Source organism: Fukomys damarensis, unplaced genomic scaffold (genome assembly GCF_012274545.1).
Source record: "Fukomys damarensis isolate Sample0158 unplaced genomic scaffold, DMR_v1.0_HiC HiC_scaffold_26, whole genome shotgun sequence".
In the NCBI taxonomy this organism is placed as follows: Eukaryota; Metazoa; Chordata; class Mammalia; order Rodentia; family Bathyergidae; genus Fukomys; species Fukomys damarensis.
In genome coordinates this window covers 21,766,027-21,784,307 of record NW_022900938.1, presented here as the reverse complement: position 1 = coordinate 21,784,307, position 18,281 = coordinate 21,766,027, and the positions used below count along the sequence as shown (strand labels likewise).

The following is an 18,281-nucleotide window of genomic DNA, read 5'->3' as shown; positions in this document are numbered from 1 at the left end:
CAGTAGATGTCATTCCCTATCACACAGTGTTTCCCACTCATAAATACATGACAAATACTTCCTCAATCATTTTTTACGAGCAGGGATGCACAGGGGGTAGTCAATGGCTAGCTTGAGGGAAAATAGGAACAGCAGGCGGCAGAAACTGTACAGAAAATGGCTATGTGGTAAATTCTCTTCTGGAACATCACTCAGTTACCCAGTCTTTGATCTTTCAGCTACAATTACACTAACTTCTGGATCTCCCCCACCCAACACACATACCCCAACCTCAAACCAGATCATTAGTTATACATAAAACCTACTAAAACTTGGTTTTGTAAATGGGATCATTCATACCTCTACAATGTTATAAATTAAAATTTGTTACTTAGACAAGAGCTTAGTTTCAATTGGCTATAACCATATCATCATCACAACTGGTCTCACAAAAAACATGGGATGTCTGGCGACAGCTAAATCACAGACTGGCGTCTCCTAAGCAGTCTGTCTACCATTAGGGTCTGGGAAATGGTATTTACTATACAATTAGAGCCAGGGAGTTCTACCTGTAATCATCCAAATACAGGTGTAAGAATCCCCTTTGGGCAAGGAAACTGACTCATCCCTTTTCATGTAAAACTTTGATGTCTGTATTGTTTCACCCAGCCTCAGGAAACCTTACTATTTGTATTACCATGAGAAGATTTATTAACTGAGGTCAAATAATAAATTTAAAAATTCTTTCCTAAAGGTAACAGTTTTTAACACATTAATCATCAAATTTAGAAAATAGTGAAACAAGACAGAGCTGATTATTTTAAAGTTAATTACTTGCTGCAGGATACTGGCCAGTCTGAACTATATTTTGTGTTAAATTTATGCCTTCTAGAACACTACCAATAAAGAGGGTAAATTCAGCTTCCTATCAGGAACACAAAATTTCTTATAGTAATATCAACAGGGCATTTTTAGTCGCAGTAATTTCACAGAATTTATTCTAATGATTTATTGGAGTTAACCATCTGACATTAATTATTGTTTTGGCTTCTAGTCTATGAATGTTTATTTTTCAGTTTAAAGCCTTCTCACTCTTTGATATCATATGGAAATGAGAATTTTTAATGGAAAATTGAAACCATGTGCATCTAAGTACTTAATGAAGTACAGGGAGAAACCCACAATATATTTTAGGAGAATTCAGATATTTTGCTTTGGGTAGTTTTGATTTGTTTCTATGACTCAATAGTAAGAAATGGTGAGGGGCCAGTGAGGCAAGTCAAAACGCACACTATGCCAAATGAGCTCGTGCCCACATATATATATATATGATTTGGGGGAAAATTTTAGGGAAGAAAAACATAAATCTTGTACATTTAGGCTCCATGTAAAAAATGACAAATATACCATAATTTTTACTTTGGTACATTTTAAAGTATTTGAAACAGGTATCTCTCCAACTTTTTATTTTTTTTAAATCATTCTATCTAAGATTTTAAAATTTATGTTCAACTTAAAACCCAAGTGGATATTTTAGTCACTTATAATGTCAACATACAGAAGTTCCACTGAGAGTGTTACTTCTCCAAATACATTTATTCTCATTTAACAATAGAAATAAAAATGCCTAATAAACATATCTGATAAGTAAATATGTATGATTCAAAACTGCTTAATTTAACTTATTTTAAAAAGTTCTCTCAATGTAAATCAATTAGGAAACTAATTTCTCAATGTTATATCAGGCAAAGCTTTCTCACTCACTTTAAAATTTTTCATAAGGAAAAGGTATTAAAATCAGTAAGTACATCTATATGTGCATTTGCGAGTATACAAATGTCACTGGGTATATATGAAAAGAAAAAACTTACCACTTGTTTTTCTTTCTAATATAGTCTTTTTCAGAAAGATTAACCAAGTAGACCATTGGTTTTGAAGTCAAAAATAAGTGCTTATTCAACACTTCAATCTAAGTAGGAGACAGAGAAACAATTCCTTTTAAAAGTTGAGTAAACAAGAGTAAATCACTGAATAATCTGAAAGCATATTTTCTTTAAAACAACTAGGTATTTTCACTTTTATAATTACTGTTTCCAAAAGATTAGTTGTTATGAAATATCAAGACTAAAGTATGAAAGAAAAAAATTAACAAGCCTGGGAATAAGCAACTACTGGCAGAAATAAAAGTACATATATTGATAAGTATAAAATGATGACTATTCTAATTTCTTCTTAAAGAAGTCAAAGCAAAGCAGTAATAGCATGGTATTTATAGCTTACCTCTTTATCATTCCAATCATGATAGAAGCGAACAGGTTTCTTTTGATCTATAACCCAGGATTTGACTTTGCACATTATGTCCTTTCATGATTGAAAAAAAGAAAAGCAAATTCAAGATGAATACTAAGCATTTAGATAGTAAATATTAGAGGTTTTCAAATCCTCAATATAAAAATAATTTTTAATGAAAGAGGAACTAAGCCATACAAATAATTATTTTCAGAATCTCATTAAAAATACCAATGAAATAATGTTTAGGCAATAAAATTTTAGTAAGTAAAATTAAGATATTAGCAAAAGCAGTAACAGTGTGAAAAATTTCAAGACAATTCAAGCATATCAAAGACAAATATGAGTTAATATTTCAACATCACCTAATGATGCCACGTGCAAGATAAACATGCTACTAGGAAATGGGAGAGAGTATACTGGAGACAGACTAAATTGTATTTTTTTCTTTATAAAGAAAAACAAACAAAACAGACAGAATTGAGTCTATTATTGGTGATCTAACCTCCAAATATTAAATCAACTGACCAAAGCCCTTTTTTCTTCTGATTAATTTTTTGCCAACACCTTCTCCCTGCCCATTTCTCCTGCAGCTCCCCCACCCAACCTGCCAAAGCCTCCATTACACAATGGCAAGAGCCCTGCACTGGTGACCTCCAACCAGCTGCATTCACTTTCAGAACATCTCTCTCTGCTGGAAATCTAAAGGCCTTTTAGTTAGCCAGCTAGTGTGCATTCAGAAGGAGTAACTGCAGGAAGAGCCCAATGTGCTTTGTTTCTCTGGCCTTTCTTCACAGAAAGATTAATCATCTGTGAAATGGAAATGGCAAACAGCAAGTGACACAAACTGAACCCTTCAAGCCTTTCCTCATCAGTTTTGTGGTTCTGAATCTAAAAGCTGCGTGTGGCAAGGTTCTCCTTACAGGCAGGTGTTAATAAAAGGCTCTCAGGTCTAAAGGTCAAACTTAGCTCTCCCAGAAGAAGCGCATTTGAGAGTCATCTGGGGCTTTTTGTTGCTGTTGGTTTTTTGGGGTGGGTGCGAAAGATAACTTACAGATATGCATTAAATATGGATTTCTCAAAATTTATTTTAATACAAAATTATTATTAATAGATTTCTTGGGTTTTTGTCGATATTTTACAATGCCATAATTATTATCCTACAAATGTCTACTTGTAAAAATTATCTCAATATTCAGTATACTTTCTTTCCAAATCTCGCTGTTACCAACAGAAAAAATAAGGAAAAAGCCCTATATCCTTAGATCCTGATTTGAAACCCTCCAGGAAAATGACTTCCCACAGATTTTAACAAGGAAGGAGCAAGCCAAAAACTTTTAATGAAATCTAACATGTTCTGCTTAAGAATAATCACTTTTACTCTTCTATAACTGAATTTCACTCATAAATGTTTAAAAGTGGCTAATGTAACACCATTTCCTACAAGGAGAAGATCAAAGTGCTATATTACAAATGCATTATGATTAAAAAAGCCCTGTGCAGCCTTGCTATTAACTGTTCTTTAAACCCTAAAAGGCTTCCCATAGATCTCACTTGGCACTGCATATACAACCTTTGACAAGTAATGTAGACCATTTTTATTCATTGCCTAAAATTGTAGGCAATTATGTGCGTCACACTGGCCACCTGCAAATTCTGAATGCCTGCTCCAGTTGTCAGTGCAAAAAACTAATGTCGGAGGGGATTAATCTAGGGGGAGAGAGTCCTCTTTAATGGCTCCAGCAGGTGAAATGGCCCAGCTGGTTACTATGATGAGTGGCCAGAACAGCTTATGTAGAGACACGCAACAAGATTATACAAAAGAAGGAGAAAACAGTGGTACCATCTTATATTTGGCGTCACTAGTTTTCTTTTTCAATTAAAGAAAACAGACAAAAGAAAGCCAATCCAAAAATAAGGAAGGGAATTAAATTTTAATCATTTAAAAAGTATAAAATACTTTTGTAACTATAAACAATTTTACAAAACCAAAGGACCTCAATAAGTGCTGATCACTAGTGAAGGAATTTCAGTATTTCTCTTTCATTTTAAATTAACTAGACTGGGGGCTGGGGATTTAGCTCAGTGGTGCCACTGCCTACCTAGAAAGTGAAAGGTCCTGAGTTCAATCCCCAATACCAAAATAAATAAATAAAATTATTAATTAATTAACTAGACTACTTTTACACATAGAAATCTTACCACAGAAGCAGTATGGCATTAGCCCCTCCCTCCATCAGCACATTACACATTAGGAACACTTAGTTTTTAATTAAAGAGAATTAATATATTCTCAAACAATATATTCCTTAAAGCACATTTAAATCTTTGTAGAAAAATTAACAAATACCTAGTTTTGAACAGTAGGAAGTAAAATATTTTGTACCCAGTGCTCTCTCAATTATCCCCACAAAAAATTTAACAGTGAAAAAAGACACTTTAGATTTACTAAAAGTTGCCAGTTTTATTTAAGATAAACCAGAAGTAGAGAGCAATCAGACAAGATTATCTTACTCAACTGGTTGGTATGTGGTATAGTTTCAGTGTGCTATTTTCTAATATAATGTAAAAATTAATCAATTTTACAAAAAAATTAAAAGACATACTCTTCTTTAAAAATGTGTAAACAGATGAAAGAAATTTTTATGCTTACTTGTATTTAACGCTTACTCAGCTAACTGAATTTTCTCCCTCCTGTTCAAATGTGTAAGTACATATATTAAACGTGATGGTTAGAATAAAAGGCTACAGTTAATTAAACTTGTCACTTTGGAATTTCATGTTTCTTTAACACTAAACTGGACTATTCTGATAATTGGCAATTTCCTCCTCCCCTCCTTTGAAAAAATTTTTTTTTCCAGTGGTAGTATTGAACCCAGGACCTTCACAATGAATTATATATCTGCCTCCTCCTCTTCTTAAAAAGTTTTTTAAAAAATTTATATTTTGAGACAAGGTCTCATTAAGTCACTAAATTGCCCAGGCTGGGCTTGAATTTGAATATTCTGGTGCCTCAGCCTCCTAGAACGCTTTGGAGCATTCTGGATTACAGCATGTCCCACCATGCCTGGCTTGAAAATGAACTCTTTGTATGTATTATGGAGATACATAACAAAAATTCCTGGTCATTTTAACTTCTGGGTTAGACTGCAGTTATATGAGTATATCAATCTATGAGCTAACAGGATAATGTTTAAATCTGCGAAAATATCCCAGGTCGATCATTGACCAGGTTTGTGACCTACTGTACTGGTAAAACACAGGTGATGATTTGTACTTGTTCGCAGGTTGTGTGGATCAAAAGAGATAATGTATACAAAGTAGCACAGTTCTTAGCATGGGAGTTCTTCAAAACCAAGTAGTTACCACTGTTACTATTGTTGTTGCGAAATTAAATATCAATGATCTACAAAGTTTGACAACATTCTCTTGGGTACTGCTTTAAAGCACATGTACATCTTCAATCTATATAATTGTTCTCTAGTCCTTTTCTTTAAATTTCTGAGTTTCTAACAATACTGGTTTTCTTGGTGAAGTCTCAAATTAGGATTCTAATCTTTGCATTCTAAAAGAATTAGTTTCATGTTGAACAGCTACCTTTAAACAGCAAAGAAACTTAATCCAAATTCACTTTGAGTATCTTGCTCTTCTGCTTTGATGCTTCTTACCCACAACTTCACATTTAACTTTAAAAATGCTCTATTTACCACTGTCAATCTTTTTGTTGTTTTGTTTTTTGAACTCAGATTGGCTTTGAACTCACTATGTAGCCCAGGTTGGCCTCAAACTCAAGGTGATCCTCCTGCCTCAGCCTCCTGAGTGCTGGGATTACAGGCATGTCGCATCATATCCAGCTCTTATTATCACTACTAATAACAACTGTAATACTTCAGAGTATGTGCAAATTGCCTAAATCTCCACAGCTGGCAAATAGCTACAATGCAAATTCAGGTCTAAGTGAATTAAAAGTTCATGTTCTAATTCCCTGACCTATTTGTGTTCCTTACTGCTTTTCTAAATGTACCTTGTTTAGCCTAGATATCTTTAAGGTTGTTATTCTAAGTCCTTATTCTCATCATTGGGGACATTTAATATTCATATCTATTATATTGGTACAATATCTTTTTTATTTAAGGTACTAGAAATTGAAACCAGGCCTTTGTATTCAGTAACATCACTAGCCCTCTTTTATTTACTGTTTTTTTGTTTTGTTTTGTTCTGAGACAAGGTCTCACTATGCAAGTCAGGCTGGCTTTGAACTCTCAGAGATCCTCCCACTTCAGCCTCCCAAGTGCTCATATATGGATGGGTACAGTATCTGATTTTCAATTTAAGTATCACAAAAATAGTAGTACTATATTTCTCTTTGCACACAATAATATAATAATATAGTAAATCACCTATTAGATTTTTTTTTAGACTACCAGACTTCAGTCTATTGCCAGGATTATTAACCTAAAATCCACAAACCCATTTCAGAGGTTCTATAATGCCTAGAAAGTAAATGCAATCACAATGATCCACTCCTCTCCAAAGAAACCCACTATCCTAGGTTTTTTGCATAACAAATTAGTCTCTTACTGAAATATATAGAAATAGAATCATACATATAAATATGTATTATTTTGTGTCTGGCTTCCTTTGTTCAGTGTTATTTGTGAAATGCATCCATGTTGTTGCATATAGCAGTAACGTTTTTCTCTGTATATAAGTTCATGGTAGGAATATTCCATACTTTATCCATTTGAGGGGGGGCAGTACTGGGGATTGAACTCAGGACCTTGTGCTTGCGAGGCAGGCATGGCACTACTGAGCTAAGACCCCAGCCCTAACCATTCTATTTTTGATGAACATTTAAGTTGTTTATATTTTTAGGTTAAAGCTGCTATAAACATTCTTGTGGATATATGTTGATAAATTCATGTATGCAGTTCTCTTGATTATATCTAAGACCAGAACTACTCAGTTATATGTCATACTTTATTCAAAGTTAGTATAGGTTGCTAACCAGTTTTCAAAATGAGATGCACTAAAATTGGGCATGGTGGCCTATGCCTGTATTCCCAGCACTTTAGCATCTGAGCCAAGAGAACTGTCATGAGTTGAAGGCCAGCTTGGGTTAAATAGTGAGTGTAAGGCCAGCCAGAACTATAGAGTGAGACCCAATCTTAAAAAAATAAATAAAAAATCTGTTGTATTAATTCACATTTCTATCAGCACTATACGAATATTCCATTTGCTTCTCATTCCTTTCAACACTTGGTATTATCAGTCTTCTTATGGCAAGTACATAGTATCTCACCAGGATATGAATTTCCATAATTAGTAATAGTGTATTTTCTCTTTCTATAAGTCTTTTGCCTGTTTTTCTGTTGGGCTGCTTATTTATTTGTTGGAGTTCTTTACATATTCTGAAGAAAAGTTCTTTGTCAGATACTGCAAATATCTTTGTTCTCTAAGGCTTACCTTAGTGTCATTTAACAGAAATATTTGTTTTAATAATCCAACTTAACTGTTGATTTTATTATTGCTGTATTTTTGTGTTGCATTTAAAAAATATTCGTCAATTCCAAAGTTGTAAAGATGTTCTACATTACCTTATGTTGTAGTGCTACCTTGGTTCAAGAACTTAATTCGTTCTACGATTCTGGTCACACACCAAACTGGATGATAAATGAATCATATTTCTCCATAAGGCCAACAATGAACCTAAACATTAAACTTGATTTGCTTCTCATCCAATTCAATTTGTGACCAGAATTGTGGAAAGAATTAAGTTCATGAACCAAGCTACCACCAAATGTTTTATTCTGAAAATTTCACTTTTTATTCTATATAAACTTGATTCATTTTCTTCCCTATAAGAACATCCACTGACTCACCATTTCTTGAAAATAGAATTCTTTTCTCTGTTACTTTGCTGTACCACCTTTACCATATAATTCAAATAGTACATGTATGTTTGTGTCTGAATATCGATAAGTCTATCCTTGACTGGTCTGGATTTTTTTTTTCCTCTCTGTAGTGCTTGAGCCCAGGGCCTTGCCCATGCTAGGCAAGTGCAGCTACCATGGAGCTGCATTCCCAGACCAGTGTTTCCATCACTGCATCTTTGTAAATCTTGACACATGGTTAATATATATCAAGTCCCCCGAGTCTGTTCTTTGAAATTATCTTGCCTGTTCTTGGACTTTTGCATCTCCATATAAAAATTTAAAATCGCTTTGTTGGTTTCTATAAACATCAAGCTGCTATTGAATTAATAGAAAAATTTCGTAGAATCAATATTTTAAAATACCATGCAATCCAAAACCATACTTTGACCCTCTATTTATTTAATTATTAATTTTTCTTAATGTTTTATAGGCTTCTGAGTAGAAATTCTAATCGTTTTATTAGATTTATCCTTATGCATTTTTTTGCCAAGACCACTGCTTTATTGCACAAGCTTCTTTTTCTTTTATTGAGTTTATTGGTACATTTTAGGTATATAGTACAGTTACATTCATTATTGGGATCTTGTACCTTTACATGACAGGTAGTCTTGGTTATCCTTATGCGTTTGTAAAATGTTACCACAAATAGCATCTTTTAAAAATCTTTTCATATTTTGGATTATAAAACAAATCATTTTTACATCGATCTGTATCCAACAACCCACATGACTTTATTTACTAATTTTAATTATTTGTGTCTCAGATTCACTATTCACAAACAAGATTGTCTGTGAATAATGGAATTTTTATTTCTTCCTTTCCAATCTTATTTCTTTTTCTTGCTTTATTACACTATTAAGAATTCTAGGAGAAAAGAACAGAAGCAGTGACACTAAGCATCTTTCTTCCCAGTGAGAGGAAAAATTCCTACTTCACATTAAGGACAATATAACTGTTTATATAGCTTTTTTTCCTGTATATACTTTTTCTCAGACTAAGTAAATTATCTTCTACTCCTAGTCTGTTAACAGGTTCTCTTTTTTAAAACATCATGAGTGATTATTAAATTCTTTATAGAGATGATCATGTGACTGTTACCCTTTATTCTTTTACACTGATTAAATTGTGTCAAATTTACTTTGTATTATTAGAATTATAATTGTTATAGTATAACTAATATTTATTATGAGATTCAGTCTGCTAATGTTTTATCTAGACGTGTAATTATAATCATAAAAGATTTGTCTGCAATTTTTTTTCCTCATATTTCTTTCTTAAAATGTCTGGTAGTGGGGCTGGGGACGTAGCTCAGTGGTAGAGCACTGGCTCAGGCCAAGGTACTGAGTTTGATGCCTAGCTTTACAAACACAAAACAATAAAACAAAACAAGTAGGAAGTTCTTCCTCTTTCTACTGTCCAGAAGAGTTTTTGGGAGACTTTAAACATATAGTGTAGTCATATGGTGTAGTGTAGTCAGGAGTTTTTCTTTATATTAAGGTGCTTTTTTTTTCCCCCCTGGTATTGGGGATTGAATACATGACCTTGTACTTGTGAAGCAGGCATGGTACCACTGAGCTAAATCCCTGGCCCTATAGAAAGGTTTTAAATTATTATTATTATTTTTTTTTTTGGTACCAGGGATTGAACTCAGGTCTTTGTGCTTGCCAGGCAGCCGGCAGAACCACTAAGCTAAATCCCTGGCTAGAAAGGTTTTAAATTACGAGCTCAAGGGCCAGGAATTTAGTTCAGTGGTTCCACTGTCTACCTTGCAAGTGCAAGGTCCCGAGTTTGATCCCGGTACCAAGCTCAGTATCTTCAGCAGACATAGGAATATTCATCTTATTTCATTTTATATTTTACCCTTTCAAAATATGCTCATTTCATGTATTTTTTCAAAATCATTTCATGCACTGTTTATACTATTATTTTATTAACTTACTAATATCTATCTATTGGATTTGGTACTAGTACTTTTTCATTCCTGATACAAGTTTTGTACTTCTCTTTTTTCTTCCTTCAATGGTCTTCACTAAGAATTTATCAACTTTGTTAGTGTTTTCAAAGAGCCAGCTTCTGGCTTTTTAAATTTTGAGACAGCATCTCACTAAGTTGGTAAGTTGCCCAGGCTGCTGGGCTTGAACTTGGGATCCTCCGGCCTCAGTCTCCCAGAGAACCAGGATTACAAGAATGTGCCACCACACCCATCTGTGGCCTTTTTGAGTCTGTTAATTTATCTTCTACTTTATTAACTTCTGCTCACATCGTCACTGTTTCTTTCCATTTTTTTTCCTCTGTGGTTAAATGCTCTTTTTCTAATCCCTTTAGATGGATACTTTCAGATCACCAATTTTACTCTTTTATTTTAGATATATACATTTAAAGCTAAATTTATAGAACTTGAGTGCATATATGAGAGAAGAATATAGCAAATGTTGATGTATTTTCATTATAAAACTAAAGTATTTTATTTCTGGAGATTTCTTCTTTGAAATGAAATAATTTAGAAGTATACTGCTTTAATTCCAAACATTAAGGTATTTTCTAATAATCTTTTTATTACTGATTGTTAATTTTAATTCCATAGTGGGAAGGTAGCACATTCTTATGATCTCTTCTGTCTGTTTTGAGACAGAGCCTCCCTATGCAGTTCAAGCTGGCCTCAAACTCATGGCAATCCTCCTATCTCAGGCTCTCAAATGCTGGGATTACAGGTGTGACCACCATTCCCAGCCATCTTATGATTTTAAGTATTTGAAAATTGTTAATTTGCTATATGGTCAATTTGGTAATCACTTGATATGTACTAAAAAAGAATGTGCATTCTGCAGCTGTTGGGTGTGGTATTCTATTTATGTCTATTAGGTGAAGTTCCTTAATCAAGGTGTTTAAATTTTCTATGCCCCTATATAATTCTGTCTGCTTATGATATCAGTTACTAAAAGAATAAAATTTTTTCTATTTTGACAACAGTTTGCTTTTGTTTTGCCTTTCAGTTCTGTCAGGTTTGCTTTATATACTTTAAGGTTATTATAAGGTACATACAAACTTTAACTTACTTTTCTTCTTGGTAGATTAACTATTTGATATTATGCCATGACCCTTTTATCTCCTTAAAATCTGTATCAGTATACAGTTGCTTTTGTTGTTATTTTGTTTGGTTTTTGGTTAGAGACCACATAGCATATATTTTTCCATTCTTTATTTTCAATTGTTCTGTACATAAGACAATGTTAGAAAATAGTGCAATTAAGAAATGGACAGATACATTCTTTAAAAAGAAGTATGAATGACCCATAAATATATTTTAAAAAGGTTCAACTTCTCTAGTCATCAGGGAAATGCAAATCAAAACTACACTGAGATGCCACCTCACCTCTATCAGCATGGCTATCATGAAGAATACAAAAACAATAAATGCTAGCAAGAATGTGGCTGTATGGGGGATGGGAAGAGACCTTATACACTGCTGGTGGGAATGTAAATCAGCATAGCCACTATGAAAATCAGTATGGTAGTTTCTCAAAAAACTAAAAATAAAGCTACCATTTTATCCAGCTATACTATGCCTTAGTATATACCCAAATAAATTAAAGCCAGCATATATAAGAATAACTTTATAACCAGGTTTTCTGAGGCACAAGTCATATAACACTCAAGCTATGGAACCAGCCTAGGTGCCCATCAACAAGTTTAACAAAGAAGGAAAATGTGATACACACACACACACACACACACACACACACACACACACACACAATGGAGTATTATTCAGCCATAAGGTAGAAAAAAATTTTCTCATCTGTAGGAAAATTGATGGATCAAGAGATCATAATGTTGAGCAAAATAAATCAAGACTGAGAGCAAATACTCCATATTCTAATATGTAGAATCCAAAAAAGATGATAAGAAAATAGAAGACTATAATTAGCCAAGAGGAGGGAAATGAGAGGAAGTGGGAGAGGGTATAAGTGCAGGTAATGGGGAAATATATATGATCAAAATATAGGGATTTAGCTCAGTGGTTCTGCTGCTTGCCTTGCAAGCATAAGGTCCCGAGTTTGATCCCCAGTACCAAAAACAAAACAACAACAACGAAAATATATACACACATTAAAACTTAACCCACACCCTCAAAAAGGTGAAACTAAGGTGGGGACGGTGGGTGGTGATGAGGAGTGAAAATGATTAAACTATGTTGTGGGCCTGTATGAATATGCCAAAATGAAATCCATTAATCTGTATAACTGATAAACACTAATTAAAAAAATAAGATATGGGGGAAAAAAAGTCGTGTACTCTAAGCAGTACAGACATGGAGTTTAAAAATTCAATCTGCCATCTGACTTTCTTAAATTAAAAAAAATTGAAATTCAACTAGTACTTCCAGGGAAATAGTGGAGTGGCAGGCAACAATAACTTAGCCTCTCCAAGATTAAGAATCCAAACACTGGAAAATAATTTGGGAAAAACTGAAAAGATACAATACAATGTGGAAACCAAAAACAAATGCTAGCAAGGTTCTACTGGGGTGGCGGTGAGGTGGGGCTATGGGAGGGGGTTGGTAGGAGTATAAACTTATACCACCACTATGGAAATCAGTATGAAGATTCCTCAAAAAACTAAAAATAGAAATTCCACTTGACTCAGCTATTCCCCTTCTAGGTATCTTCCCCAAAGAGTTCAGTTTTTAGTGATACATGCATACACATGTTTATAGCAGCACAATTCATAATAGCTAAATCCTGGAAGCAGCCTATATGTCTATCTTTTGATGAATGGATAAGGAAAATGTGGCACTATATTTATACACAATGGAGTACTACTCTGCCATAAAGAAGGATACACGTGAGTCATTTGTAGGAAGATGGTTGTACTTTGGACGGGGGATTTAGCTCAGTGGTGCTGCCACCTGCCTGGAAAACTCAAGGTCCCAAGTTCGATACCCAAGTACAAAAAAAAAAAAAAAGAAGAAAGGAAGAAAGAAAGAGGATGCACCTTGAGAACATGTTAAGTAAGTAAATCAGACAATAGTTTAAATATGACATGGTTTCTCTTATATAAGAAACTCAATAAAGTGCAAAATAAAAGACAGACAGTAGGAGGAAAAAAGAAAAAGAAAAAGGAAAAAGTTACTGTACTCCAGCATGGATAATGTATCTAAAAGTGAACTGGGATTTAATATAACTACCTTATGTATTTAATATGTTCTCTGGCCTACTGGTTTGGCCATTTGTATGCATGATAAGTAGCTTTATAAAGACTTATAAGATAAATAAATAATCTGATGCTGCCCAAAAAAGGGGGGCACTGAGAAGATGGGAGAAATAAAAAAAATTGAGATGTGTTATGTACATGTACCAATTCCCCAAATGAATGTAATCATTATATAGTGCAAACATGAATAAAAATTTAAAATTCATAGTAAAAGTTAACCATTTTAAAGTGATTTAGCACTGAAGCACTGCATACAATAATGACATGCAATCACTACTTCTATCCAGTTCTGTAGCATTCCATCATTCTAAAAAAAACTCTACTCATTATGCAGTTTCTTCTCCCCATTCACCTCACCCATTCATCTCACTCCTGTCCCTGGAAACCACCAATCTATAGCTTTGTTTCTGTGAACTCACCTATTCTGGGCATTCCACATACTGCATGTGAAGTCATACAATATATGACCTTTTATGTCTAGCTTCTTCAACATCACATAATGCATTCAAAGTTCACACATATTGTAGTATCAGTACATTATTCCTTGAAATATTCAATTGTATGTATATACATACCACAATTTGTTTTCTATCGATTTCCTGAAATTTAGGCTATTTCTTTTGTTTTTCTGAGACAGGGACTCACTATGTCATTCAGGCTGGCTTCAAACTCATGGCTGTTTCAGCCTCCTGAGTGCTGGGATTTCAGGCACTTACCACCACACCCAGCCATTCAGGCTATTTTTACCTTCTAGCTATTGTAAATATTGTTGCCGTGAACATACATGTACATATATTTGAGTACTTAATTTCAATTCTTTTGGGTATATACTGAGGCGTGAACTATTGGTCCACACAGTTATTCCGTGATTAGCTTTTTGAGGAACTGCCTCTTTTGTATCTTAATAGGAGCATTATAGCACCTTTAGTCTATTATCCCTTCCTACCTGATAAGCTAGTATTCTCATATATTTTAACTTATATATATTAAAACTGTAAGATTTTTTATTTTTACTTTGAAATAATTTCAAATGTGCAGAAAAGAGCTGGGCATGTTGACACATCCCTGTATCCTGGCACTCTGGAAGGTTGAAGTAAGAGGATCAAAAGTACAAGTCTAAACAGGGCAACATGATGACTTAGTGAGACTCTGTCTCAAAATTAAAAATTAATAAAGGGGTGGGTACATAGCTCAGTACAAAGCCCCTAGGTTCAATATCCAGTACTGTGAGAGGGAGAGCTGCAAGAATAGCAGAGAATGTTTGTATACTCAGTTTGTTAATATGTCATTGTGCTATATTTATTTTATTCTTTATATCTATGTATGTTTATATGCATATATGCATTTACACAAGAAAATAAAGGAATACTATTATATCCTCATATGTACACACTGACATAATTCACTGATGGACTAGATGTGTGAAAAATGAGGGAAAAAGTCCAAGATAAATTAGAGTGCTAGTTTGCATAATTTAACAAATAGTAGTACATGTCATTAAGAAAGAATGAAAGTGAATTACACTGAGGGAGGAAATACTCTTGAGTTTGGCTTTAGATGTGTTAACCTGGATATGTTTTTGAGAAATTGAAAAGATGACAAGTCAGATAAATACACTAATGTGGAGCTGAGAAGACAGAACAGGCTAGAGATAAAAATCCGGGATTTACCTGTATTTAGATAGTAATTGCAACTATGGATAGGCATAATATTACATAAGGAGAGAACTTAGCACAAGAAGGGAGAACATAGGAGTCCACTTTATAAAGTCAATATTCAATAGCAAAGATACAAGATGAGCTTGCAAAAGCAAAAACAAACAAATAACAAAAAAGAAACTGAGTTGCTAGAGAAGTAGGAAGAAAATCAGGAGAATGTGGCCATGGAACCCATAAGAAGAATATTTCAAAAATAATAGTGTCTACTGCTACTGACAAATCATGATGACTAAAAATGCCCACCGGATTTAGTAATCTAAACATTACTGATGATCTTGGTGAAACCTGTTTGAATATGATGGGTAGATAAGTCAGAATAAAGTGGACTAACTTGTTAGGAGGGGAAAAAATGGACATGGTAAGAATAAAGAACTCTTTTAAGAAGTATTTATGCAGGAAGCTAGAAAAACTGTAGTAAATGAAAGGGGAGGAGTATGGTAAGTTTTTTTTTTTGAAGATAAAAAACCATCATGAAACTGATGAAAATAACTCATTTAGAGGGAAAAGTTGTCCCTGATCTGAAAATCTAAAAACCTCCAAAATCCGAAGCATTTGTGTGCTGACATGACTCTATGAGTAGACAATTCCATACCTGACCTAACAGCCAAAATGCAGTTGCACTAAAAATATTGTATAAATCGTCTCCAGGCTGTATGTGTACAAGTAACATAAATGAATTTCATATTTAGGCTTGGATCCAATCCTCCAAGATATCTCATTATTATGTATATGCAAATATTCAAAAATCAGGACAAAAATATCCCAAATCAGAAGCAATTCTGGTCCCAAGGTACACTAAAACTGTACAGGTAACAAGACTTTGTGAATATACAAAAAATTCACTAAGTTGTACTATTTTTTTCTTTTGGTACTGGGGACTGAACTCAGGACCTTGTGCTCGTAAGGCAGGAGGCAGAACCACTGAGCTAAATCCTCGGCCCTGTATTATTATTATTATTATTATTATTAGTATTATTATTATTATTTTAAGTTATTTGAGACAGGGCTTCACTAGGTAGTCCATGCTGGCCTCAAACTCATGGTAATCCTCTTGCCTCAGCTCCCCCAAGTGCTGGGATTATAGGTATGTGCCACCATGTCTAACTTATTTGTATGTTTTAAAGGGGTGAACTTTCTACTATGTGTTGTGCAACTGAATAAAGCCACATAAAAGCAACAGAATGCAAAATAAATAAATAAATAGGAACAGTTAATAGTGTAAGGTTTTTGAGGAATTAGGAGATAAATCCAAAGAACTACTAGAATACCTGGCCACAAATATGAGGAGTGAACAAAGAGGCTTTGTTTAGCTAAGAAAATTGAGAGAAATCCTGTCTGATGACTTTGGTCATCTGCTAGGAAGTAGGGGAATGAATGCAATTAGGGAACAAGTGTAAATAAAAGGCTGGGAAGAAAGAAGCAGTTACAGAGCCAGCAGGAGGGCAAATAGGACAGCTGGACATTTCCAAGGCCCATAAGAGGTTGATAATAATGAATTTATGGGGATAATAATATCATAGCTTCATTTTAGTTTTTTTCCATCCGTGTTTGGTTGGCTACGGGAAAAGAGAACATAGGCACATGTGGAAATATCTGGAAAAAGGTTCTTATTCTATATACACTATAATATCAGTTTTTACATAAGGCTCATTCCTTTCCCCTCAACATACATATAAATTGTTGATACTAGGGCCAGGGATTTAGTTCAGTGATACTGCTGCCTTCCTTGTAGGTGCAAGGTCCTAAGTTTGATCCTTGGTACAAAAAAAAAATTGTTGATACTAAAATAGTCTGGTCTCAAGTCTAACAGTACTGAAACTTGTGCTCCAAACAAAATGTATCCTGTATTAGCCTAGAAATCTAAAACAGCTTTGTACTTCCTGATGTCTTCAGATAAATAACAGAGAGTAATGAGGAGTTAAGACAGTGACCAAGTCTGATACCATTTTACATTATATTAATATATTGTCCAACATTGTGCTTGGCTTCCTGTCCTTTCCTAAAGGAATGTGACTTGGTCCACAGCCTTTGCTGAGGGAGGGAACAGTCCTACCTAAGTCTCCTAGCCAGAATTTGTGGGCACTTGATGCTATGAGTGGTCTCTTACAAAGGCTAAGCCAAAAAGAGAATTAACTGAGGCAATTTGATGCTTGTTCTTGGAAATGAATAAGGAATTATTAAGAGAATACACTTGGAGACCTGAAGAGAAAAGAATACAATAAAATAATACAGGACATAGCAAATTACATGAAGTTATAAATAAGCCTATTTTAAGTAAGTAGAAATTATTAAGTAAAAGGCAGGAATAAAAATATATACTACTAGTTTCTCTTAATTCACTGAAGAAAAAGTTTTGTGCTACTATCTGATTTTTCTCTGTAAGAGAGAATCCTTTTTGTCTATGTCTTGTACTCAGTTAATTCTAATATTAGGATACACAATATATTAACTATTGTTAAGCTCATTATGTTATGGAATTTCATTTTTTCATAAAAGTATTTAATGCAAGAGATAAATTCCAGTGGCAACAGAAATAAAAATAAATAGAATTCTACTGAGGCAGAAAAAGAGAACATCTGTGTTACATGAATGGCAAAGCACCCAACAGAAGGTTCATAGATGAGACATGCTGCGTTCTCCAGTGCAGTTCTGGATGACATATAATTCGGCTCAGAAAGACCTGGCTACACACAGTTCTGCGCAATTCCTGCTCTTTAATATATTTGGAATTCCTGTATTACCTTGTATTTAAAAAAACCAAACAAACAACAAGCCTCCATTTTTTAAAATAGCCTCAACTGAATTTTTGGTCCTTAGACGTAAAGACCCCAGTTAAAAAAATTCAATAGAATGTGTGGGATTAAACAGCTCAGAAAATTTTCATCACTAGTAGTTCTACCTATATGTTCACATTCTATATTCTATATTACCAAATAATATACTGTACTACCAAATAAGATTTCAATCTCCCCTAAAACTTTAAAAGAAAAATAATTACTTGCTTAAAATTATAAACTAAGAAAACAAAATAGTGTTAAGATGACCATTATAATAATTTTTGTCAATTATGCCCATGCTATCATTCTTCTCATTCCAGATCAACAAAAAAAAGAAACACTTTATTTCAAGCCTTCTACTGCTGCTT

General features: G+C 33.9%; 1 protein-coding gene across 2 annotated transcripts in view; it reads right to left on the bottom strand.

Moving 5' to 3' along the window:
* The window catches only part of Ola1 (Obg like ATPase 1), a 157,954-nt gene that overhangs the window by 39,711 nt on the left and 99,962 nt on the right, over window positions 1–18,281 (bottom strand). For both annotated transcript variants that reach the window (XM_010607029.2, XM_010607030.2), the window contains 2 exons: window positions 2,260–2,340; window positions 1,851–1,948 (listed from right to left, as the gene is read on the bottom strand). In XM_010607029.2, coding sequence (XP_010605331.1) covers window positions 1,851–1,948; window positions 2,260–2,340 — 179 coding nt within the window. The remainder of the gene's footprint in view (window positions 1–1,850; window positions 1,949–2,259; window positions 2,341–18,281) is intronic.